Source organism: Malania oleifera, chromosome 3 (genome assembly GCF_029873635.1).
Source record: "Malania oleifera isolate guangnan ecotype guangnan chromosome 3, ASM2987363v1, whole genome shotgun sequence".
Taxonomy (NCBI): domain Eukaryota; kingdom Viridiplantae; phylum Streptophyta; class Magnoliopsida; order Santalales; family Ximeniaceae; genus Malania; species Malania oleifera.
The window spans coordinates 118,215,077-118,240,832 of NC_080419.1; the positions used below are offsets into that span (position 1 = coordinate 118,215,077).

Here is a 25,756-nt window from a genome sequence, read left to right on the forward strand (position 1 = left end):
AAGAGTGAATCATTATTGAGAAGCCGTCCGGTATCACTAACAAAAAACATAAAAACGAAAACTAGAATTGCAAATTAAAAATTAGAAATAAAAATTAAAAATCAGAACCAATAACCTATTTGATTACTATTTTTAGAATTAAAACAAATTTAAAACTTGACTAAACAAATGCCTATTTTAGTTATTGAATCAAATAATAATTACAAAATATGATTAAAATAATAAAATGAAAAAGTAACATAACTTAAAAAATACTATAATAAAAATAAAAAATATTATAATTATTTTACTTAATTATTGTATTTCAAAATTCTCTTTCTAAGAAAAATCTTATTGTACATCAATTGAAACAAAGTAAAAATATTTATAAATAGATTTTATTATTATTTTTAAAATTTTTTAAATTTATGGGTATTTTTTATTTTAATTATATTTTAAATGTATATAATTATTTATTTTTATTTTAATGAAAAAATACAAATAAAATGAATAATTTAATTTAAAAATAAAACTATCAATAAATATATAAAATTAATGATATTAATAAATATTTTCATAATTTATTTATTGTACGGAAATATAAACAAAAAAAAAAAAATATAAACAATCCTAAGTAAAGTTTATATGATTCGGGGGAATAGCTATTTCTTGAAATAAGTTGGAATATAATTTAAATTTTAGAAATTAAAGAATTAGTTATTCTTTATATATTCGCAATATTTCATTTAATATGTAATAAGAAAAGAATAAATATCTTCATAATAAAAATTACGAATAGTTATTTTTTTATTTATTACTTATTATGAACTCATAAAATACTTTACATTATTATTTATTTTATAATAATAACACAATTTACGGATTCATAAAATATATTTTAGACTTGTACATTCAGTTTTTTAGACTTATCTATTCCTTATTATGGAATCAAAGTGTCTCCTATTATTATTTATTTTATAATAATAACATATGGGCTCCTAAAATGTTTGATATTTTGGGCTCACGCAGTGGGCTCTCTGGGATTATTTCTATCGGCCAATTCTTTAAGCTACGGTGGTCGTCGTCTTCTCTCTCTCTCTCTCTCTCTCTCTCTATTGCAAAGTTGCAGCTTGCAGCCTCGACCTTCTTTCCCACCTTGACCTTCACGGTTTCCCCCAAAACCCTGGAACTGCTTTTTCACATCGTTGATTGTCCAAACGCTTCGAATATATCGAAGTTGAGTGCTCGCGTTACAGATGGCGTCAAATGTGCAGGAAATCATTGAGCAACAACAGACGCCGCCAAAATTACAAATATATCATCCCAATAGTAACGAAGTTTCCCCTTTCTGGAGAGGTCTCTCTCTCTCTCTCTCTCTCTCTCTCTCTCTCTAGTTGATTCAGTCTATTTCAAATTTGTATTTGTATATGGGCAGAGAAGTACGAAAGAGATGCAAGGAAGTACTGGGACATCTTTTACAAGCATCATCAAGATAAAGTCAGTAATATTTCTGATTATTCATTCTGTTTGTACTTTCCTAGTTGCAGCTACTGTTACTAACTTACTAGTAGGGTTAGTTCTTGATTTTCACCCGTTCGTTACATACATTTCGTCTGCTAATAGTGCTCTCTCTCTCCGTCTCTCTCTTTCTCTCTCTCCAATCAGTTCTTTAAAGATCGGCACTACTTGGACAAAGAGTGGGGCTGCTACTTCTCTGTGAGTCCAGTTTGGCAATATATTGGTTGCAGTTTTGTTTTTGAATTTTAGTACTCCCTAAAGGTTTTGTAAGATATATATTTATATCATGTTGATTTGTTCAATCTCAGGGAACAGGGAAAAAAGTCATTTTGGAGGTAAATCTCTCATCCTTCACACCATGCTAACAACTCTGCGGGTAGCTGCATGAATCCTTTTTCCTTCAATCGCTTGGATTAAAATATATTTGTTATGTGAAAGATTTTATTAATTTTTCACTCTCATATCAGCTAGTAATCCCCCCTCCCCCTTTTGAATGCTTGGGTACCTTATTTTTTTTGAGCTTGCTTATGTGAAATAAATGTTTAAATTACATTTGTTAAGTTCATATGATGTTTTAGTGAAGATAGGGAAATCAGGTGCATACTACAGCTTTATTTATTTGAATTGAGTAAAAAGGACAAATCTCAAGTGCAGAGTGGAATGGATTTGTCTTAGATTCATAGATTTGTCAAAGAAATTGGTAAAGAATTAATTTTGAATTGGTAATGAATTGGTAAAGAATTAATTTTGAGCAAATTTTTAGATACAAATTTGTCAAAGAATTGGTAATGAATCTGAGAATCATTACAATCTTCTTTCAATCTTCTTTCAACTGTGACTTCTTGTGAGTAAAGATTGAAAATTAATTTTAACATTTCCTTCTTCATCTTGAATAATTTTTGTAGCAACTGTTTTTTGTGTTTCAGCAATATTTGATTCTATTTGTCCTTTAACTTGACAATTGATTTGGTCCTTCAGCAATATTTGATTCTAACTGAGCTCCAACTGCTTATTTATACCTGTTGTTTGCTAAGCAGGTTGGATGTGGAGCTGGAAACACGATCTTTCCTTTGGTTGCCACATATCCAGATATCTTTGTTCATGCATGTGATTTCTCACCTCGTGCCGTTAATTTGGTTAAGGTTTGGCTTCATAAATCATTTGAAAAAGTGTTGGCATTTTTATATTGAACATATTTGAGAAATTTGCTCATATTTAATTACGCTATTACAAGAACTTGTGGTGTACAATTTTTTGAATTGCATGATGAACATTAAGAAAGAATTATTGAATTGCATGGTAGCAAGAAATTCTTGAATGAGTAGAAAGATTGGGTTATAGTTTTCATTTGTTTGTGGTGTAAACCTTATTTGTTCTCCATCATTGCATATCCATTGTTTTTCATTCTGAAAATACGTAAGGATATCCCTAGGCAATCAAAGTGGCAATTCAATTATCCTAATCTTCCTTTGCCATTTTTAGATGCTTGACATAACATTGAGTGTGTGTGTGTATTGTAAATTAAGAACGTGGAGTGTGAATGAAATCGGTCCCAAGCCCGGGTAAAGGAGGAGGGTTGCGTTAGGTAGCTAACAGTTAGCATAAAATTTGTCAGATCATTATGATATGAATCCTTACCGAATATTTGTGGGGGCGTCTCCTACGAGCGACGCGTTGTACTTGAACTACCCGGGTGTAGCGAAAAGTGGGCGAGGGTGGGCTAGGTTGTCGCCCTGAAGCGATGCGCCATGTTGGCGCTCGAGTACGGTGTCAAATATGCGAGGGTTCCTGCATCATTTTGGATGTGGGCAGGCAAAGACGTTAGTTCAGGAAATTAGGATTACATTAGCAACTTGGAATATAGGGACGCTTATGGGTAAAAGTATGAAAATTGTGGATACAATGATTAGAAGAAGAATTAATATAATTTGCCTTCAAGAAACTAAGTGAGTGGAGGAGAAAGCTAGAGAAATCGATAAATCAGGATTTAAACTTTGGTACACTGGAAAAGAAAAACATAAGAATGAAGTAGGCATTATTATAGACAAAAACTTAAAAGATAGTGTTGTGGATGTAACTAGAGTAAGGGATAGAATTATAAAAATCAAAATGGTATTAGGACAAGAGATAATAAATATCATTAGTGTTTATGTTCCTCAAGTTGGCTTAGCAGAAAATCTTAAAAGACAATTTTAGGAAGATATGGATAGTATTATACAAGGCATACCAGAGACTGAGAAGATATTTATAGAAGGAGATCTGAATGGACACGTTGGAGGAGATAATAAAAATTATGAGAGGATACATAGAGGATATGGATATGGAGACAAAAATGAGTTTGAGGAGATGATCTTAGACTTTGCTATGTCATATAATTTTAGTGTAGTGAATACTTGCTTTTAGAAGAGAGAAGAACACTTAATAACCTTTAAAAGTGGACAAAATAAAAGTCAAATAGATTTTTTTTTAACTAGTAGGGTAGATCGTTTATCATGCAAGGATTGTAAAGTTATTTCAAGTGAAAGCCTAACCACACAACATAGAGTCTTAGTGTTAGATATATGTATTAAAAAATGGAAGAAAAATGATAAAATAAATCAGTGTAGGAGAACTAGATGGTGGAACCTAAAGGAGAAAATATAATAAAATTTAAAGATAAAATGATCAAAGATGGGGATTGGACCATAGAGGATGGGATAGATACAAATACTCTTTGGAATAGATCAGCTAGCTCTATTAAAAAGATAGTAAAAGAGATTTTAGGTGAATCAAGGGAAAGATTCTCGAATAGCAAGGAGAGTTGGTGGTGGGATAAAGATGTATAAAAAATTATAAAGAAAAAAAGAATTTGGTATAAAACATGGCAAAAATGTAGAAATAGAGATAACTTTGAAAAATATAAGGAGACAAGAAAAGATGCAAAAAGGGCTGTTAGTGAAGCTAAATATAGATATTTTAATAGTTTGTATGATAGATTAGGTACAAAAGAAGGGGAAAGAGATATATTTAAACTTGCTAAAGTTAGAGAAAGGAAGAGCAAAGACTTAGGAAATGTAAAATGCATACAAAGTGAGGATGATATTGTCTTGATTAAGGACGAAGATATTAAAGAAAGATGGTAAAGTTACTTTAGTAGGTTGTTTAACGAAAACCAAATAGAAGGCTTAAACTTAGAATTGTCAAATGAGGAAAAGACTAAAAATATAAGATTTATTCGCAGAATTAGAGTTAACGAAGTTAAGTTTGTACTAAAAATGATGAAAAATGGGAAAGCTATGGGACCAGATAACATCCCAATTGAAGTTTGGAAATGCTTGGGTGATAACGGAATTATATGGTTAACTAATTTATTTAATACAATTGTAAAAATTCAGAAAATGTCAGATGAATGGAGGAAAAATACTTTAATATCTATATACAAAAATAAAGGAGATATTCAAAATTGTAATAACTATTGTGGAATTAAACTTATGAGTCATACGATGAAACTATGGGAATGAGTAGTTGAACAAAGATTAAGGTTAGAAACGAAGATCTCAGAAAATCAATTTGGTTTTATGCCTGAGAGATCTACCACAGAAGCTATTTATCTTTTAAGAAGATGAATGGAAAAGTTTAGGGAAAAGAAGAGGGACTTGCATATGATATTTATTGATTTTGAGAAAGCATATGACAGGATACCTAGGGAAGTTCTATGGTGAGTTTTAGAAAAAAAGGGTGTATGTTGTAAGTATACCGATGTCATTAAGGATATGTACGATGGAGTAATGACTAGTGTAAGGACTATAGATGGAGAAACTAGAGAATTTCCAATTATCATAGGTGTACATCAAGGATCTGCTTTGAGTCCTTATCTTTTTACTTTAGTGATGGACCAATTGACTAGGAGTATTCAAAAGGAGGTTCCATGGTGTATGTTGTTTGCAGATGATGTTGTATTAATTGACGAAACTAGGGACAGAGTAGAGACTGAGTTAGAATTATGGAGAGAAGTTTTGGAATCTAGAGGCTTTAGGATAAGTAGAAATAAAACAGAATATATGAAATGTAATTGTGAATTACAGTGTTATCCCAAAAGAGGGGGTGAATTGGGTATTTCAAAATTATTTAAGTTTATTTTACCACTTAATCTCTATTTCAATATTTAATAATATAATTGCAGGGGCTTGAAATTAATTCAAATTATTATCTCAATAAATTCAATTATACCCAATTAATTATCAAGTGCATGTAATATTAATTAACATACAAACATACAAAAACTAATAATGAAATGCAAGCAGAAATTAAAAAGTTACGGGAAGAGGGAAGACAAGCACGATTTTACGAGGTTCAGCCAACCCGGCCTATGTCCTCGCATTGAGCAACCTACTCAAGGATTCCACTAAATCCCTGCTCCTTTAACTGGGACGGAGCTTCCCTTACAATCCGCTGCTTACAAGAGGCACAACTCCCTCTTACTTCGCTGCTTACAAGAGATATAACTTTTTTCTCAAGCCTAGTTCACAACCCGAACCGTGATTAAATATAGAAATACAATTTCTGCAAAAACTCAAATACTTCTACACAAAGTTAGTGAGTACAATTGAAATTCCTAACACATATTCATATGATAAAACTTGAAGCTCAGTATGGATGTAACGATGTGATCGTTTTATGAATGATATGCTTCACAAATCTACCCTTTAAATTAATATCTCCTAAAAATGATTTTATAAATAAATGCTTTGGAGAAACGTATGGTTCGATTTCAGAATACTTTATGTAAGATTAGAAAATAAGATCCTTTAAAAAATAATCTTGAATAATGCTCAAATCTATGTTCTTGCTATCAATAATTTGTAAACTTAAATCTTTGAATAAATATACGACTTTGAATATTGCAAAGATTTAACCACTATGTTTCAAAAATAATATTCCTCAAGAATATGTATGTAGAAGCTCTTAGTATTTGCAATCAAATAATTCTTACACTAATCAAATAGAAAATCTTTGAATGAAGATATATTTAAAACTTTCTTCAAGATTTTAGTTTTAAACAAAAACTTTTTTCAAGTAGTGATCTTTCACAAAATGTATATATAATTAATAACTTAAGATCAATCTTTCAAAATGAATAATCAAGAATAAGTTTGTGAGATGAAAAAGTCTTTGAGAATAAGCAAACAATTAGTTTGATCGCCAAACCTCAATACCCAAGTTGTTTGCACAACATTCGCTGGAACTCCTTTTGAAAATCAATGTAGCCCAAGCTTAGATATGATGTAAATGCTTTGAAATCGCAGGCAAGAACTTAGCAATGTGTTCAATGCTTTCTAGAGCTGTGTATACGTTCAAGACTCCCAATCATATGCTAAAAGTGAGGCACTAGGGTTTAGAGGTTGTTTTTATAAGTAATCTCGACCTCAGGTTAAGTTTTGACCATTGGATCAATTTGATTAAGTGAATAACCTGCGTGTTTTCTCGCTAAAGTTCAGATTTTTAAAGTTTCTGCAAGTTTAGACGACTGAGCGTTTGGGTTTAGACAACTGAGCGTTCGGGTTTAGACGTCTGATGTTCCTTAAAGCATTGAAAATTATAGTCTGGACATAGGGTCAGACGACTGAACTGTAGGTTTATTCTTCTGAAGTCCCAGCTCAGACGACTGAACTAAGGGTTTAGACGTCTGAAGGTGCTATGCCTGTTCTATGTTTCAATAATTAAATCTTTAGATGATTGAACTAATTCTTCAGTCTTCTGAGGAAATTCTTTAGACGTTTGAAGTAAAACTTTAGTCGTCTGAGGTTGCATTTTCAGACTTTTGAGGATAACCCTCAGTCGTCTGGGCAGACCAACTTTGGAATTTTTATTTTCAGTTTCAAAATCAATTTTGCTCTTTTACTTTGATCCCTTATAAGACATTTTCCGAGGTTCAAAATAAGGCCTCTAAGTCCATGTTTAACCCTAAAAGATTTTCATGAGATGTAGGGCATATTTTGAGCTTCTAGCTATATCATATAAAATATGCAAATACAATCAATTCTAAATACCCATTCCCATGATGATCTTGAACTTTGACGCTTGCATCTTCATTCTTCTACTCTTTTAGTTCCATGGATTGTGCCAGGTTATATATGCTTTAATCCTCGTGGCTTCCATGACTTCATCACCTTCTGTGCATGCTCAGTAATGTTCTTGCTCATATTCTCAATGCACAAATCAAATACTAAGTGATTTGTCATTATCAAAACAGGATTGGACTCATAGAGTCAACAATAATTTTAGTAATGATAGGAGGAATATTGGAGATAAAGTTAAACTTGATGATGAAGAAATAAATAGCACTTGTAGATTTCGATACCTTGGATCTATTATGCAAGATGAAGGAGAAATTGAAGATAATGTAATGCATAGAGTTAAAGCAGGTTGGGTAAAATGGCGAAGTATTTCAAGTGTGCTATGTGATCGTATAATACCCTTAAAATTGAAAGGGAAGTTTTATAGGACAGCTATAAGACTAGCTATGCTATATGGATCGGCATGTTGGGCGACGAAGAAACATAATATCCAAAAAGTAAAAGTTGTCGATATGAGAATGCTTAGATGGATGAGTGGTATAACATTGAAAGATAAATTAAAGAATGAACATATTCGTGGTAAGTTAGGTGTAGCTCCTATAAAAGATAAGACAAGGGAGGGACGATTTGGATAGTATGGACACTTGTGAGGTAGGCCACATAGTGCACCTGTGAGGAAGAGTGACTTAGTTATTGTGGGGGGCAGTAGAAGGGGTAGGGGTAGACCTAAAATGACTTGGGAGGAGATAGTGAGTAAGGATTTAATATCCTTGAATTTATCAAAAGAAATGGTCCATGATCGCATAAATTGGTGGAAAAAGATTCATACAGCCGACTGCACTTAGTGGGACTAAGGTTTGGTTTTGTTGTTGTTGTTGTAGTGTGAATGAAACCCATGTTTTAATTGATCTGTTGTCATCTCATGACTTGTAAACATAAAGCACCCAATGGCTCTATATTTCTCTTCATTTAGCGAAAGCAACCATAGAATCCTATTTTCCAATTCAAGTTGGGTTTCCTGTTATCATAAATATCACCCACTGTCCTCGAGCAGCCATCTAAGTTGACATTTCTTTTAGACTGAAACATGCCGTGATGCTTTTCTTTGTGTATTTTGTTCATCCTTCAGTGGGTAATATTGATGACCATTGCTTTTGCACTAAGGTCTTAGTTGCACTAAGAAATTTGTTTTTCTCAGATACATAAAAGCTTCATGGAGACTCGAGTTAGAGCATTCGTTTGTGATCTGACAATTGATGACCTGAGCAAGGATATTTCTCCAGCTTCAGTTGACGTTGTAACAATGGTACTTAAATGGAAGTTATGATTTGACAATTATATGATGAATCTTGAATTTTCTTTCCTATATACAGTTTAATTTATTTTTGTTTTTATTTATTTTTTTGTTGTTGTTTGCACAGTCAATCTTCATGTTATGCTCGTGATGTTTGCTATTTAGTTAACTAGCTGACCTGTTAAGCAGATATTTGTGTTATCTGCAGTGTCCCCTGAGAAGATGCCTCTAGTTTTGCAGAACCTAAAAAAGGTTCTGAAGGTAAGACCTGAATATATTTTCAATGCTGAATCGTGTCAAAATTTTTATTTGTATAGCTAATCTTGACCCTTAAAATACTCCAAAATTTTCTCTTTCCAGCCAAATGGTTATGTGCTGTTTCGGGATTATGCAACTGGAGACCTTGCTCAGGTTAATCTCTGTTTTTCCTCCTTTAAAATATTTTGACATAATTCATTCATTCTGTTGTGCTCTATATGCTTCTTTTTTCTTGTTATCCTACCTGAGATGTATATGGTTGAATTTCTGGTGTCTGGATGCTTTCCTGAACTTGAATTTATTTATGTAGATAGTTATTTTTGAAATGTTTATGAGTAGAATCAATATTACCTAGAATGCAAAATGTTCTGGTTCATGGAAAGGAAAACAGGATAAGTATGTCATATGCTCTAAATTGGAACATTAGGGGTATCTTTATATAAATATTGGTGAACTTGTAATGTCAGATGTCACTTGTATATTTTGGATAGGATGCTGAGTTGTTTGTAAATCTAGAATGTATTTTCTTCTGTGAAATAGAATAGCAATGATTGAAAATAGAATTAATCCCCTTTAACTAATAAAATATGCTATATGAAAGATCTGGAATAAAAACTTTGGATCGTCATATTTAGCATCCCATAATAAAAATGAACCACATTTTGTAACATTTGTACCAATTCATGGTTTGCTAGAGTGTTTGTGTTTTCTGGTGTAGGATCTAGATGTGTGCCTTTAATGGTATATATTGGACGAGCTAATACAAATAAAATACCACTGAAAAATCGCATTGCTTATTGGTTGCCGTTGTCCTTGTTTGACTATGGCCTAGCATGTTCATTCCTTTTGACATGGGTAGTGCTCATTTAGAAAGCCCTGCTAGTGTACTCGTTAGTGCCTCCTTGATTTTTTTATACCTTTGCATTTTAAGCTTTATATTTCTTAATTCTTCCTGCATATTTTTTACCTTGGAAATTTGAGCATTTAATAAAAGATTTTTCAATTGAACTTTTGCTGTCAAATGATAACCAAATGGAGGAGTTTGCTCAAATGCAAAATGAACTTACATGATTTATGGAAACCCTGAACAGCACATTATGTTATGTTGATAATTTGAAATAAGCTAGTAGAGACTCGTGCAATGTGCGAGTTATTTGAGTTTAATTTTTTGAGGGCTGTGCATTGTATATATTTTACAACTTTATTAGTTAAACATAATTATAAAATATATGATTTAAAAAATAAAAAAAATATAAATGCTATTTTTTTTTTTACCATTTCTTATTCTATCTCAAGAGTACAACAACAACAACAACAAAGCAACCCAAGTTCCAGTAGTTGGGGTCGGCTACATAAATCCTTTTCTGCCAATTTATGTGATTATGAACAATTTCCTTCGACAAATTTAGGGCTATTAAATCCTTACTCATTGTCTCATTCCAAGTTATTTTAGATTTACCCCTACCCCTTTTACCACCCCTCATAATAACTAATTCACTCTTCCTCTCTGGCGTACTATGTGTCCCATGTTGCAATTGCCCAGACCATCTGAGTCGTCCCTTCCTTATCTTATCTTCTATAGGAGTTACCCCTAACTTATCACGAATATGATCATTTCTTAATTTATCTTTTAACATTATGCCAGTCATCTATCTAAGCATTCTCATCTCAACAACTTTTACTTTTTGGTTATGCTATTTCTTAGTCGTCCAACATTCTGATCCATATAACAATAGCTGGTCTTACAACTACCCTATAAAACTTCCCTTTTAATTTTATGGGTATTCTATGATTACATAGCACACTCGAAGCACTTCTTCATTTTACCTAACCTGCTTTAACTCGATGTATTACATCTTTTTCAATTTGAACTTGTATAATAGATTCAAGGTATCGAAATCTATTAGTGCGATTGATTTCTTAATCATCAAGTTTAACTTTGTCTCCAATACTTCTCCTACTATTATTGAAATTACATTTCATATATTCTGTCTTATTTCTACTTATCCTAAAGCCTCTAGATTCGAAATCTTCTTTCCATGATTCTAAGTGAATTGCTCAATTCAACCTAACTAATTAATATTTAAATAAACTACTAAAAATTATGTTTGTATCTCACTGTCAACGAATAGTTTTTACCTTGAAATGCATGTGATTTTGAATGAATAATAGAAAATTAAATAGTTAGGATGCCTTTTCATCAAAATATGCAATTAATTTATGTGTTTCCTAAGCATTTAATGAATGTGTTTTTTTTTTTGAAAAGAGCCCAATAAATACGTATATTAAATTGTGTAGGCCATTATAATAAATCTATTATTATTTATTTAATTGTACAAAAAGTTTTGATTTGTTCTTGTAATTTTATTTTATTTTTTCTAATTCAAAATAACCAGAAATTTGGGGTGGCACTTTGGAGGTCGAATAAGGCCCTTTGTTCTTATAGAAACTACTCATTGAGTTACTTGTCAGAATTCAGAAGTGAAGATGTAGAATCCCTTTAGTTACTGTCTTTTGCTTAGAATGATAGTGGTCTTGCTTGATAATGAGTTCCATGAGATGGTTCTCCATTATGATTTATATTTCAACTTTCACACTGGGGATGAATTTGTTTAATTTTATTATTGCCACTATGGTTCATGAAATTTGGACGACCTCACATGGTATGGTACAAACTTTCAGCTTTAGAGGAGGGTGGATTAAAAAAATAAGCCTCCTCAGCTCGTAGATGAGGATGTTTGGTCATATTTCCCCATTTTCTTTTTCATTTTTGTTCTCCTCTCTATTTAATTTGGAACTGCCTCTACACCATCCACTCCCAAATGGTCACACCACAAACAAAATTAAAAGGAAAAAAAGTGTTTAGTAGACTAGTAACTTTTATCATCATCTGATTATCCTTACGCTTGCACACTGTATTGACAGGAGAGATTCAGTTGCAAGGATCAAAAGATAAGCGAAAACTTCTATGTCCGGGGTGACGGTACTGTAAGTTTCAGTATCACAATTCACAATCATCCATTTTCTTTAGTAATGTAGACCCATCGTTAACCATCCTCCTCAACCTTTTTTTTATTTTTTTATTTATGTTTTCAGCGTGCTTTTTATTTTTCTAATGAGTTCTTGACAAGTTTATTCGAAGATAATGGATTTGTTGCTGAAGAAATTGGTTTATGCTGCAAACAAGTTGAAAATCGATCACGAGAGTTGGTGATGAATCGGTAGGTGGTCATGTCTTCAGTTGCTGTGGTGTTTTTTTAAAGGAATTATTATGATAGTATACTTTATAAGCATATGAATCAGGATTAATTACACAAAGGTTGTTGTGTGAAATTAATCACATGTAATTCTTTTTTTTTTTTTTTGGAATAGAGTTCTAATTGACTTCAATAAATGACTTTGCTGGTGAAATATGCGTGGAATGTCCATCTTGGTTGTTGATATTTGGGGTGCCTACACTCAAGCTAGTGTTTGCTTTGTGACAACATTTATGTTTACTAGTTGTTTGCTTCAAGGGATCTTTGAGGATGTCATAGGATCCCCAAGCATGTGATTCTCCTTACCAAGTGCCTAATCACTGATTCACCAACCTCCATGTGTTTAGGGAGAAGGGGGACATGAGAAGGGAGAAAGTCACCTTTTCTTCAATTAGTACAGTAGTTTCTGACTAGCCTCAGCAAGAGAAATGTTCTTTCCATCGCTTCAGTCATTGAAGTGGCAATGAAGCACATAAGTTTTATCCTATCAAACGTTGAATAATCCCTGACACCTAGTTTTCAGCCTAAAGTCACTGATTGTTATTATAATTTTTTTTTTTAATTATGAATTCTTTTGGTAAGGATGATAGGAACCTTGAGCTTTCCAGGTAGGTGAGGCTGTAGTAGGAAAGAAAATGCAATCACAAAAACTTCCAATATCATTTTATAAACTTTTACTATTGTGTGCGTATACTGCATTACACATGTGATGTAATGATGTGGTTGTGATATTTTAAATTTTGCTAATTTCAGCTCTATACATGGACCTACCCTTGTTTTTTGCAAGGGATTAAATGCACAATGGGAAAGATGCTCTTCAATGTTTTGCATGAACTACTTGTTCTCTTGGATTACACACAAGTTCCGATTAGATTCAACTTTCTAAGAGCTTAGTTTGTATGTCATAGGAGACATCCTGTTTGTGTTGGATTTGGTAGCTTTTCAAGTGAAGGCCGTTTTAACATAGTAACCATAAGATAGACTTTGCTCCTCCTGGCAACTATAGTCCTGCTTATCAGTCTCTCTCTCTCTCTCTCTCTCTCTCAAGTGAGGCAATGTGTGGTGATCAGTGGTCATTGAAAGGAAGACTTTCGACTGGTACTTGATGGCAATATGCTGATATCCTCCAAATCATGGAGTATTGAAGGGCAGGGGGGATCTTGATTTTCTTGGAGATAGGGAGGTTGAGTGGTTCCTAGGCCTTGGGAAGATTTGTGGGTGTTCAGAAAGGAAGATGCATGTCGCTGTCTTGGTTTTTTCGCATGAGGAACAAGGAAAAACTTTGTTGCATCGGTTCAAAGTAAGCAAGTTCTGTTATTTCCTAGCCCTAACAAAGATCAACAGTGGTGGATGGAGGAACGCCTTTCCATAGGGCTTCAACTTGATGGGTTTGGGAAAAATCTCATATTCTGCAGTTAATCTGTGTAGACAAGTGATTCCCACTATGAAAGGAAAGTCCAAGTTCTCTACACCGAGAAGGGAGACATTGATCAACTTGCAACTAGAGAAGAGGAAGGAGTTCACCACTCTTGGAGTAGCCCCAACACAAGCCCTGCAAGAGGTTGAGGGTTTGTGCCCCCATTCTGGCTACTCATTTTGGTTCTCTATATCTATATTCACAGGGCTGAAGCAAGACAAGCCAGGAATGGTGAAGAGTGGTTCCACGTGCTCCTTTGTGAGTGTCGTTAGGCAGGAGAACAAAGGGCAGCTGGCCTCATTTAACCAATTATTTGAATTTTGAATCATCTAGCCTGGTCTCCCTCAGGTCTAAATCCTTTTTTTCCTTTGTGGACCTGGGGGTGAGCCTTGATTTGGGCTCTACCAGCATTTATCCTGGCGCTTTACTGTTTGGCCTCTTGGGGCCCTTCCTCCACTGTAGGAACCCCTCTCTCAGACTGCTAAAGCTCAGGAGGAAGAATATAACATGGATCTGTAGTCTAGAGTCTCTCAGGAAAATGAAGATTGCTCGGCGTTAGTTCCAGCCTCCAATATGTGCGTCGAAGTATCACAGGACAGTCCCTCCCTTTATTTTGTGGTGCTGAAAGGACTGGGCAAGGGTAGTGCTTGCTTCATGGAGCAGGTTTCTGAATGTGTTCTTTGGAAAATGAAATTGGTTAGTAAAACCATCAGAGTGCCCTATGAAGGCTTAGGGCCTTGAGTCTGTTTGAAGAAATTTTTTTGAAAGAAAAAAAAAAAACGGAGAAGATTGGAAGGGAAACTTACCATCAAAAAACCCCTGGGCAGTAGAAAGAAGGTGGCAACTTGCAACTCCTGCGCTATGTTGGCTAACCCATTCACTTAACCCCAAAATTTGGCTTGCACCTACATGCTAACAATAAGGGAACCCAAACATTTGAAATTTTCACTAAATTATGACAAGGTTGATGGGATCTCTGACATGTTTGAGGCTGGAAAAAGTCTTTGTCTTTTGGTGAACCTATGTTGAGAAAGGTGATATTGTGGAACGTGAGGAGACTTGATGACAGATCAAAAAGGACTTTTAACCAAGTATTTTCTTAAGGAGTGGGGAAAAGATGTTTGCTTGTAGGAAAATAAAGCTGAATCTGTGGATCAGATAATGGCCAACAGCTTATGGGGGCATAAGTCTTGCAGGTGGATTTTTCTTAGTGCTGCTGGAAAGGCTGGGGGTATTCTTGTTTTATGGATGCATGAAGTGGCGGAAATGCTGGATCACTCTTTCTCAATTCCTACTCAGTTTCCTGCTTGTTTTGGAACCCGGAGGATAGCTTCCAGTGGATTCTCATTGGAGTCTATGCTCCAGGTGAAGGACCTCCTGTAGACAGGTCTTGTGGAATGAGCTCTTGGAAGCAGGTGGGATGCTCCTTGGATCATCGGGGAGACTTCAATATGGTTTTATATCTTCATGAAAGAAGAGGGGAACATGAGAGAACACTCACATGGCAGAGTTCCTTGATTTCATCCATGTGAATACCCTCATTGATATTCCACTCATGGGCTTTCACTCAGTCAAACACCAGCGAGTCTCCATCTTTTTCAAGGATAGATAGGTCCTTAACTCTCTCCGCATTGGGAAGAATCCCAAAAGTCAGAATCTCCTTCGTAGGCCCGTCTTGGTTCCCTTCCGTATCCATCTTGATACCGGAGGACTTAAGTGGTGGCCAACTCCTTTTTGATTCGAAATTGGTGGCATGAGCATGATGGGTTTGGTGATCAGGTTAATTATTGGTAGTCTTTGCTTCATTTCGAGGATAAATATGGCTCTTTGTTTGCCTCAAAATTGAAGGGGCTGAGAGACAAACTGAAGTGGTGGAGCAGAAATATGTTCAGGAATATTCATTTGAAAATGATTATGATTTTTAATGGCATTAAGGAGCTGGATGAAGAGAAACTTGTTCATGGAGTCAATGCTGAAAGGAAGGCTGGAAGACTTTTTGTTCAGGAAAGAATTGGTTGAGGTCATTAATTCGTAAGAGACCACCCTGAGGCAGAAATCCAGGGGTTTTTGGCTTGAGAAAGGAGATCAAAACTCTATTTTCTTCCACCAAACAGCAAATGCTCATTGAAGATTCAACACTTTGTTTAGTATTAAAATCGAGGGGGAGATTTTGGTTGAAGAAGAGGGTATTAAGAAGGGCATTTGCGATTTCTACGAGGACCTTTACCTTGAACTTGGAGGCTAAAAGTGGATGGTATCACTTTCAGCTCACTTAATCCTACTACCATGCTGTGGCTTGAAAGGCCCTTTGATGAAGAGGAAATTTACCAAGCTCTTAAGTCTTAAGTATAGTGATGGGGATAAAGTGCCCGTACCCGGTTGTTTCTCCTTCCTTAGTTTTTTACCAAGCAAATTGGGGCCTTCTCAAGAAAATGAGGAATTTCAGAGTGGGCATATTTGTGAGTTGCATGAATTCCGCCCTTGTTACCTTTGTTTCTAAGAAATCTGGGATTTGCAAAATCAAGGATTTTTGCTCAGTAAGCCTTGCTGGAAGTATCTACAAGATTCTGTCTAAAGTCCAAGGCTTAAAAATGCCATTTCAGAAGTTGTTGGACAGCACGAGCATGCCTTCATGGCAGGCAGGCAAATCGTGGATGCAGCCCTTGTTGCAATGAAGTTGCAGATGCTAATTGTAAGGATAAGAGAAGGCCCTAGCTTGCAAGCTTGGCATGAAGAAGGCTTTTGATAATGTAATTGGAACTTCTACTTCTTATTCCTAGGAAAGTGGGTTTTGGCGAATACCCCAAGTTTTTCAATGCTGGTTGCCATTCTGAATATTTTTTTTATTCTAGAGGATTGAGGAATGGTGATCCCCCTCCCCTATTTTGTTTATCTTGGTAATGGAAATGTTGAGCCTCTTGTTAGAAAGCCACTCAAAGAGGCTTTCTCAAAGGTCTCAATGTTGGGAAGAGTGGGAGTGTTATGGAAATTTCCCATCTTTTGCAGATGACACCATTTTTCTGTGAGCAGGACCCACAACAAATCCTTAATCTTAGATGCATATTGCTTGGATTTGAGGTAGTCTCTGGTTTGAAGGTGAATATGGGTAAAAGCAATGTTTTAAAAGGCGAAGGCATAAGGCGAGGCATTTTAACCCTACGAGGTGAAGCATAAGCCTTCAGCCAATGAGGCATAAGCCTTTTGACTTTTGAGGATTTTTTTTAGAGAAAAATATGTAAAGAAATTACATATATTTTTTAAAATAAAGAAAAATTAAGGAAATTAAGAATCAAATGCTGAAAAAATAATAATAAAATACAATTTGCAAACTGCAAGCCATTCGAAAATTACTAACTTGAGTTCATTAAGTAAATCATGCCAAAAGATGGCTATAAGTTCACAAATTTCATCTTATTTTCAAATATTTGGGGTGCAACTCTCTTATTTTGGAATTTGAGGTTTAAGATATTTGGACACCAATTCATATTACGACATTCCTTAAACATGCAATTAAGTTTTTCTAGCAAAAGCTAACTTGAATTCACGCATCTAAAATGCGTAAGCCTCAATGTGTTTTAGTTATGCCTTGCCTTGTGGTGGGCCTTGTTCGAGCCTTTTAAAACATTCGGTAAAAGTGAAATTATTCAATTGGGATAGCACTGGGAGGCAGGAAAAGAAACTTTTGTCAAAGATGGGAGACATACTCTCATCTAGACCAACTTGTCTAATTTCCCTGTTTATTATACGTCCCTCTTCCCCATACCTTGCTCAGTTGCCAAAGAGCTTCAAGGAACTCAATGGAGATTCCTATGGGGGAGCTCAAGGGAGAAATTCAAATATCATCTTGTCAATCCCGGGGGGGTGGGGGGGGGGGGGGTTTAAACAACCTATTTGAAATGGAGGCTTAGGGCTAAAATCCCTCTCTACTTTGAACAAAGCCCTCCTTGGGAAGTGAGTGAGATTTATGAAGGAAAAGGGCCACCTTTGGAAGGAATCATCGCCTCTAAATATGGTCTTCAACACAATGATTGGATGACTAATGTTGGGAGAGGATCCCATGGAGCTGGAGTTTGGAAACTCCTGAGGAAAGGTTAGGATGATTTTCCCCCTAATCACTTTTCAAGCGGTGAGTGGGGACAATGTTTTCTTTTGGCACAATATTTGACATGGCCAGTCACCCCTCAGTGCAAAATTCCCTTCCATTTTCAACTTGGCTCGTGGTAAGGATGCCCTTATTATAAATTATCTTTAGTTCACAGATCAAAGGATTTTTTGGAACATTCTCTTGGTTAGAAATGTTGCTGAAAGGGTAATTGACCATCCTACATACTTTTATGGCACATTGTGCAAATTTCACTGTCGTAACGCTAAGAATGATCCAAAATGGATCGTGGATAAGGCAGATTTATGGTCACATCCTTTTACAGGAACCTCTCTCCATCAGAAACAACCAGCAACAACTTCCTTTGAAAACCCATCAGAAAAACAACAACCCCTACCAAGGTTGCTTTCTTTGTGTGGGAGGCAACACTTGGAAGATTCTAACCCTTGATAGTGTGTAGAAAAGGGGGCTTTCCCTTGTTAATAGGTGCTTTTTATGTTTGGATAATGCTTAATCTGTTGACCACATCCTCTTACACTGCCCTGGACCTAGAATATTTGGAACTCGGCAGCTTCTTTGACGAGGCAGCTGTGGGCTACTGCCAAACAAGTGGGATCCTGTGCAGCTGGGAAAGGAGAAAAGCTTTGTCCCCCATTCCCTTTGCCTTTGGGGGGGGGGGGGGGGAACAGGAGAATTTTTCAGGGATTGGCTCAGCCTTAACTAGGAAACACACTTCTTGAAGCCTGAAGCATTGGTGTCAGACACATGTTGGATACAGATACCAGCCTGACACTCCCCGACATATATCCAGCACGTGTTGGAAATTAATAAATTAAAATTTATTTTTGGACACAACTCAAGACACTTTTTTGGCACTTCCTGACACTGTCAAGATGCCTCTTGAGACACTTCTTGCACTGAAATGCTACGTATTGTTGCCCTCTTTATTTCTGTTGAGAAAACCAAGAAAAGAGAGAGAGAAAAGTCAAGAGACTGAGAGCCAAGAGGCTCTTTGACATTGGAGTGGTTAGACTTTGGAGTCCTAATGCCATTGTGCCAGCCTTATAGAGCACTGGACCTCCCAGCCCCCAAAATTCCCCACTTTCTAAAAGCTATTTCCAGTTTGTCACACTTTGTGAAATTTTTTTTTTTTTAATTTTTTAATTTTTTAATTTCTTGATGAGCCATGCCCATTGCCCACCATCAGCCATGTCCTTGAGTGGCTTTTTTGGTTGCTGAACCAATATTCTATAATATGAATGTAGTTAATGATTGTATAAGTGAAATTTGTTAAATGCGTAATTGATAATTCTGCATGAATGGTGCTTGTATTTAATTTTAAATCAATATTACCACAGTATTGCCATCCAAAAGGAAAAACATGGCTATGCATATTTGCATATAACATATCCCTGCTGTGTTGTATTCTCATTTTTTTGTGAAATTGTCTTGTCACCTTATCAATGTCATATTGTCCAAGACAATGAGATTGCTAATATAGTGAGCTGGCATAGTGGTTTTTGAATGATTCTATTGTAATTCTCAACCTTTTTTGACACCCTGCAGTGTGGCGTGTGTGTGATTTTTTGTATTTGTTTGTAACTTGGGTGCCATCCCCTTGTGCCCTTTTTATAAAATTTTCTCTACTGTAAAAAAAGAAAAAATGATAACCAACCAGTCAATGCTTTTTCCGTTTTTTTTGAAAATGTTATCTTTTCTTTCATGTTCTCCTTGGTGCAGTTGTGATTGTTGTGGATGATTTCAGGCGTTGGATCCAAGCTGTATTTCATTTTTTAGATGGTGCGAGGACAACTCCTAGTACAGTACTTGTGAACAAGGTAGACCACGTAGAGAATATTGGGCCTGAAGTTGAAGGAGACTCTTCAAAGGAGCATGCAAGAGATTTTGAGATTGATATGTCTGAGGGTTTGGCTGTTGAAATGTTTGGTACTCTACCTTCTAATGAGGTAAGAGGTTTGACTTTCTCTTTGTAGCTTTGCTCAAGTTCTCATTCATTATTGCAGTGACCCAGCTAGGTGCAAATGCTTGTGCTTTCAGAAGGCAGTAGATAATTCATAAATGAATATTATGCATATTGTTGTGTTGCTCGTATTCTTGAACTTTCTAATTTTAAATTTCTACTGTATGTACTGAAGATTTTTTTTAAAAGACATCTCTTTGGTGGTCATGGTCTCTTCATTCCCTTCATTTGAATTACCATACTTTTTTATGTTAATTGTTCTTTTCTTATAAGATGTTGACTTGTGTTGCACTTTTATTTATTTATTTAATGTTGATCCTCCTAGATAATTGAAGTTCCACTGAGTGGTTGTAACATGAAGATAACAGTACTTTCCAAAGAGTACCAACACACTTGCAAATCAACTGGGTTGATGCTGTGGGAATCAGCTCGCCTGATGGCTTCCATCCTTGCGAGAAATCCTGCAATTGTTGCAGGGAAAAAGGTTTTAGAGCTGGGATCTGGCTGTGGTGGCATTTGCTCAATGGTTGCTGCAAGATCTGCTACCCTTGTGGTTGCCACAGATGGAGATACGAAAGCACTCGACCTGTTGACAAAAAATGTTGCTTCAAATCTGGAACTGCCATTCCTTTCTAAACTACTTACAAAGAGATTACAGTGGGGAAATACAGACCACATAGAAGCCATCAAGGAATTGAGTGATGGAGGTTTTCAAGTAATTATAGGCACAGATGTGACTTACATTCCTGAAGCCATCTCACCTTTGTTTGCAACTGCAAAAGAGCTGGTTTCTTCCAATGGAGGACTCAGGGAGGTGTCCAAGCCAGCCCTTATTCTATGCCATGTCGTGCGCCAAGTTGATGAACCATCAATGCTTTCAGCTGCGTCTCAATATGGTTTTATGCTGGTTGATCAGTGGTCAACTGGAATGCCAACAAGTTCATCCACAGGCATAATCAGCTCTTGGTTTTCTGGACATGGTTCTGAGATGGATCTTCCAAACACTGCCTTGCGCATCATGTATTTCCAGATGGAGTAAAGCATGTTCCATTTTGGAGTGGAGGTGTAGGCTTGAAACCTTAAGATTTGGAAGTGAAGGAGTTTGTGATAGGAAATGAGCTATTATGTTGTGTATTCAGAGTTCAATAGGTCTTCTAGTGAAAGATAAAAGGAAAAAAAGAGAGTTGAAGAGGGAATGTTTGGTTTGGATTTATATTCAGTGCATCATTTATTATTCTTACACTTGTAATAAATATATTTATTCAAGCTTGTTTTGAGTGTTAAATTTTGGTGGATTCAGATAAATTTTAATATAATTTTATATTATAGTTATCTAAATTTAATATAAATTCAAATTTAAGGTTTCTTCAAATATAGGATGAATAAAATTATAAACATTGAAAAAAAGAAAACTCTGCATTATCACATTATAAATAAATGGTAAGAATAGGAGAAACAAAAAGTTACATTTCTGCTAAGAACTTTATGAGCCATTTCATTGAAAATAATCTTGTTAAAATAAATTAAACTAATAAATAAAAAAATTATGATCTATGCTCATTGGTTGCCTAGGTAGATAGTCCACCCACCCATAAATGCTAAATGCACCCCTAGAGAAAACATTATTTCTAAAAACTATATGAGAAAAGGGGGACGTCGTACTTTAATTGTTTTTTTCATCTATACTCAAAGGGCTAGTTCGATAATTTAAAAAAAAAAATGTCAAGTGCTGTACCAAAATATTTTTACCCTATGTTTGGTTCACCTTTGAATTTGAATACAATGTAATGCAAAATTATTTTGAAATTTATTTAAATTCATTAAAATTGAAATTTAAGATCCGAAATCTATACTCTTAAACGCAGCATTATTGTGAGAAAAGATATATAATTGTCGTTTTTTTTTTTTTGACTTTCTTTGCTTTTTTTTTTTTTTGTTTTTTATTTTTTAATTGGTAGTTTTGAATCTAGATACATTTTCCTACTTTGGAAATCTAGTTAAGCTGGTTTTGGTCGACCCACATCGACAAAACATAGGAGAATTCATGTCTTTATTTATGCATTTATGATGCAAATACAATGTCTACTTGGAAATATTTAATAAAATTGGAACGATAGGGAGAAGATTAGTATATGGCACTCACAAATTGAGAAATCATCCAAATTTTTTTATCTATTTTAATTTGTTGGTTATCTAGAATTAGTTTTATAATCTCTCTAGAAAAAAAATTAAGTGTTTTTTTGGCCGGTAGTCAAAGAAAAAATCAAAATTTTTTCTCTCTTTATTTTCTGGCCATCTTTCACCAAATTAGCTTTGTAATCTCATCAGAAAAGTCAGTGTTGCAAGATCACAGTTCTGGTTATGGTTTTGGAATTTAATTATACAGCTCTTGCTTTCAATATGCGATTGACTTGGAATCAAAATAGCTAGAGAACGAATGCTTCTGGTCATGGTTTCTTTTCCAAATCCAGATTTAGCAGATTAAATCTGCATTTGTATTGTATTTGGAACAGGAAGAGGGAATTAAGATTCCCAATATTAAGATTATTATCTTAATTTAGAACAGCATAGTTAAGGAAAAATCGTTTCCATATCGAGAATGACATGCACAAATCGAGAAATGGTCCAAATTCTTGCCTCTTGATTTTCTAGCTATTTGAAATTAGTTTGATAATCTCACTTGGAAAAATAAATTTTTCTGAAGCATTGTTAAGGATATAAGATCATTGTTCTGCTCATGCATGTTTATGGATTTTGATTATACAGGTCTTAGCTTGATTTCAATCTGTGATCAGCTTGAAATCTTCCTTGAAAAATCAGTACTTCCAAAGCATAAGGTTCTTGTAATGGTTATCGCTTTTGTTTACTGACGCAGATATTTTAATTTCTTTTCATTTGATCACATTCCCAAACCAAACACAACCCTAAAAGGTGTCGAAGCTTCCAGGCCAAGGTTCCAGACTTCAAATTTTCTGATCAGTTTTCTAATCTTCACAATCAACACATCTTGCCTTAACCATAACAGCCCATAAACCCTAATTAGCTCCTTTAAATTCCTGACTCTATTTTTGGGAGAGGCCTTGAATTTGAATTTGTGTGAATTTGAATTCAATGAAATATAAACAAAATTCGTGCCCCCAAAACGCAGCTTTGTCATTTCCTCAGACACACTCCTTCCCCTGTTGAAATATGACCCACATGAAATGAAAGGGCAATGGACATATTGGATTAATGGATTAAGGTGACTTTTAACTTTTAAAATTCTATGAGAGTTAATGGGGAAGTGGAAGAGTTTTTTTTCCTATTAATGCCTATTTTTATGGGGAGTGGGATAATGGTTATATTTATATGGTTGGAAATTGTCCTATTGCTATCAATCCTTTCTCTCGTCAATTTACCCATATGATCTGGTGAAGAATAGAAACAGAAAGAGAGTTAAGCGAGAGTAACGATTCCTACAAGTTTTCTTCAAAAACTGGTTTACGTTATGGCTGATTCTGGTATGATTTTCTTAAAACTTTTATTTTCTGTATGAAGCTAATACATGTGATGATCATGATAGTTAAAGATCCTAATTCAGTAAATGAAATACGGAAAATTTCTTACATGTGGTATTAGAGATTTGGTTGAAACTATCATGATTTTCCTTTAATATAAAAATTGATTTCGTTAACTGTGTAATGTTTAGCGTTCATGATGTCTGTTCGTTTGATTTTGGAAATTTCCCATGTTGTTTGTCGGATTTAATGAAATATTGACGGAAACATCTAGTGGCTGGGTTTATTGGATTGTAATATCATGATTCTGAAATCGTCATCACTTTTGTAGTGATATAGTGTGCTAACTACGTATCTAAGGAAAATTCTATTTAGGAAAGTGAGACTTAAGTTATCCATTGTGACCCCCCACTTCCTTGAAAATTTACCTGATGTAATTTAGCATAATCATCACTAGGCCCCACTACCACGTCATCGGCGCCACCTCAACAAATGACATTATAATGGCTAGGGAATATTTCGCCAGTCAGGGAATATTTCATTATGCATGCTTTATTGTTTGAATTTAGTATTGACTCATTTATGTTGGGTTAATAAATATATTTATGCATGCAAGGGCTGAAATGTTATGGGCCAGAATTTATATATCTTTCATGATGAAATTCTTATTCTGGGATATTATTTATTTGCTTTAACATAGACAAATTTTTGCTTGAATATTTATCAATCAATGTTTATATTATGGTTAGTATGTTGTCACCAAAGTGATCTTACTGAGAAGAGTTATAAATATTGAATTGAAATATGATTTTGCAAAAATTATTATGGAATGATTATTTGATTATTATGCTTGACTCAAAGGTGCACCAACTTTCAAGTAATCATTAAATTAATCAGGATAATTGATATAATAATAGTGAGATTGGAATGGATGCCCAAAGGTGACAAACCAATCAAACTTTAAAGGGTTATCAATTATGCCTAGGTGAGTGAAAATCACCATCTAATTTGAATGTTAGTATATTGCATTAGTTAATCCAAAGATTGAACGCAATATTACTAATAAAAGTGATTTTTCTTAAGGCATTAATGTTGTAATAATTTATTGCAGTGTCAGTTTATGTTTTGCTTCATTCATTAATTTCTTCTATTCTGATTTTTTAATGGAACTAATCTCTCTGACCAGAAGGAACATATTCAGTTTCACCTTGGTGTTCTGGATCTTGACTTAGCACTATGATTGACAAACCAACTACTATTACTGAAACATGCAGTGCGGAGCAGCAAGCTTTGTATCAGTCATGGGAAAGATCGAACATATTAAGCATCATGTTTATGCGAATGTGTATTGTGAACAATATTAAGTCAACGCTTCCTCAAATTGAAAATGCAAAGGAATATTTCAAGGCTGTGGAAGATCGATTTAGTTCAGTAGACAAGTCTCTTGGAGGGAGATTAATGGCTAAACTTACCACCATGAAATTTGATGGTAACCATGGAATGAATGAACATGTCCTTGAAATGACCAATTTAACTGCAAGACTCAAATCTCTGGGTATGAATGTTGATGAAAGCTTCCTTGTTCAATTCAATCTGAATTCCTAGCCTGCTCAGTATGTGCCATTTCAGATTCACTATAACACTATTAAGGAAAAGTGGAATGTGAATGAATTGACAAGTATGTTAATTCAAGAAGAGACAAGACTTAGGCAACAAGGACAATATTCAGTTAGTATTATGAGTCATAAAGTTGGAAGCAAAGGAAAGAAACCGAAAAAGAGTTTCAAGAAAGATCCATTGAAGGTTGCGGGACCTTCTCATGGCAATGAGGTTTGCAAGAAGGAACATAATGGACCAAAATGTTATTTCTGTCATGACTATGAGCATTTAAAGAAAAATTGCCCGAAACGTAGAGCTTAGTTTGAAAAGAAATGTAAGCTATTAGCTTATGTATGTTTCGAATCAAATATGGCACAATTTCCTTCTAATACATAGTGGATTGACTCTGGTTCTACTATTCAAGTTTCAAATTCGATGTAGGGATACCTTTTGATCCAGAAAATAAAGGAAAATGAGTATTTTATAGTCTTGGAAAATAGGACTCAAGTACTAGTTGTTGGTGTTGGAACTTTATGTTTGGTTTTAGAGTTAGGTCACTGTTCCTACTATTTTTAGAAATTTGATTTCCATGTCAAGACTTGGTTATGATGGTTATGCTTTGTATTTTGAACATAAGAGTTTTCATTTGTTGAGAAATGACTTATTTGTAGGTTCTGGTGTTTTATTTGAGGGGTTATATAGATTTAATCTTAATAAAAATTTTGCTGAAACACTCCTCACCCTACATCATGATGTTGGAACTAAACATATAAGAGTTAATGAGGATTCCTCTTTCTT

General features: G+C 34.7%; 1 protein-coding gene and 1 pseudogene across 1 annotated transcript; both read left to right on the forward strand.

Moving 5' to 3' along the window:
- Nucleotides 1–988: 988 nt before the first annotated feature.
- Nucleotides 989–21,147, forward strand: LOC131150836 (uncharacterized). The gene is made up of 12 exons (XM_058101832.1): nt 989–1,335; nt 1,415–1,476; nt 1,645–1,695; nt 1,806–1,832; nt 2,535–2,639; nt 8,752–8,859; nt 9,037–9,108; nt 9,208–9,258; nt 12,031–12,093; nt 12,202–12,326; nt 19,647–19,848; nt 20,188–21,147. Exons 1-12 carry the CDS (start codon nt 1,236–1,238, stop codon nt 20,899–20,901), a joined length of 1,680 nt encoding a protein of 559 aa, XP_057957815.1. The 5' UTR covers nt 989–1,235; the 3' UTR covers nt 20,902–21,147.
- A 793-nt stretch (nt 21,148–21,940) lies between these two features.
- LOC131152530 (U6 spliceosomal RNA) lies at nt 21,941–22,030 on the forward strand (annotated as a pseudogene).
- The last annotated feature ends 3,726 nt before the right edge of the window (nt 22,031–25,756 follow it).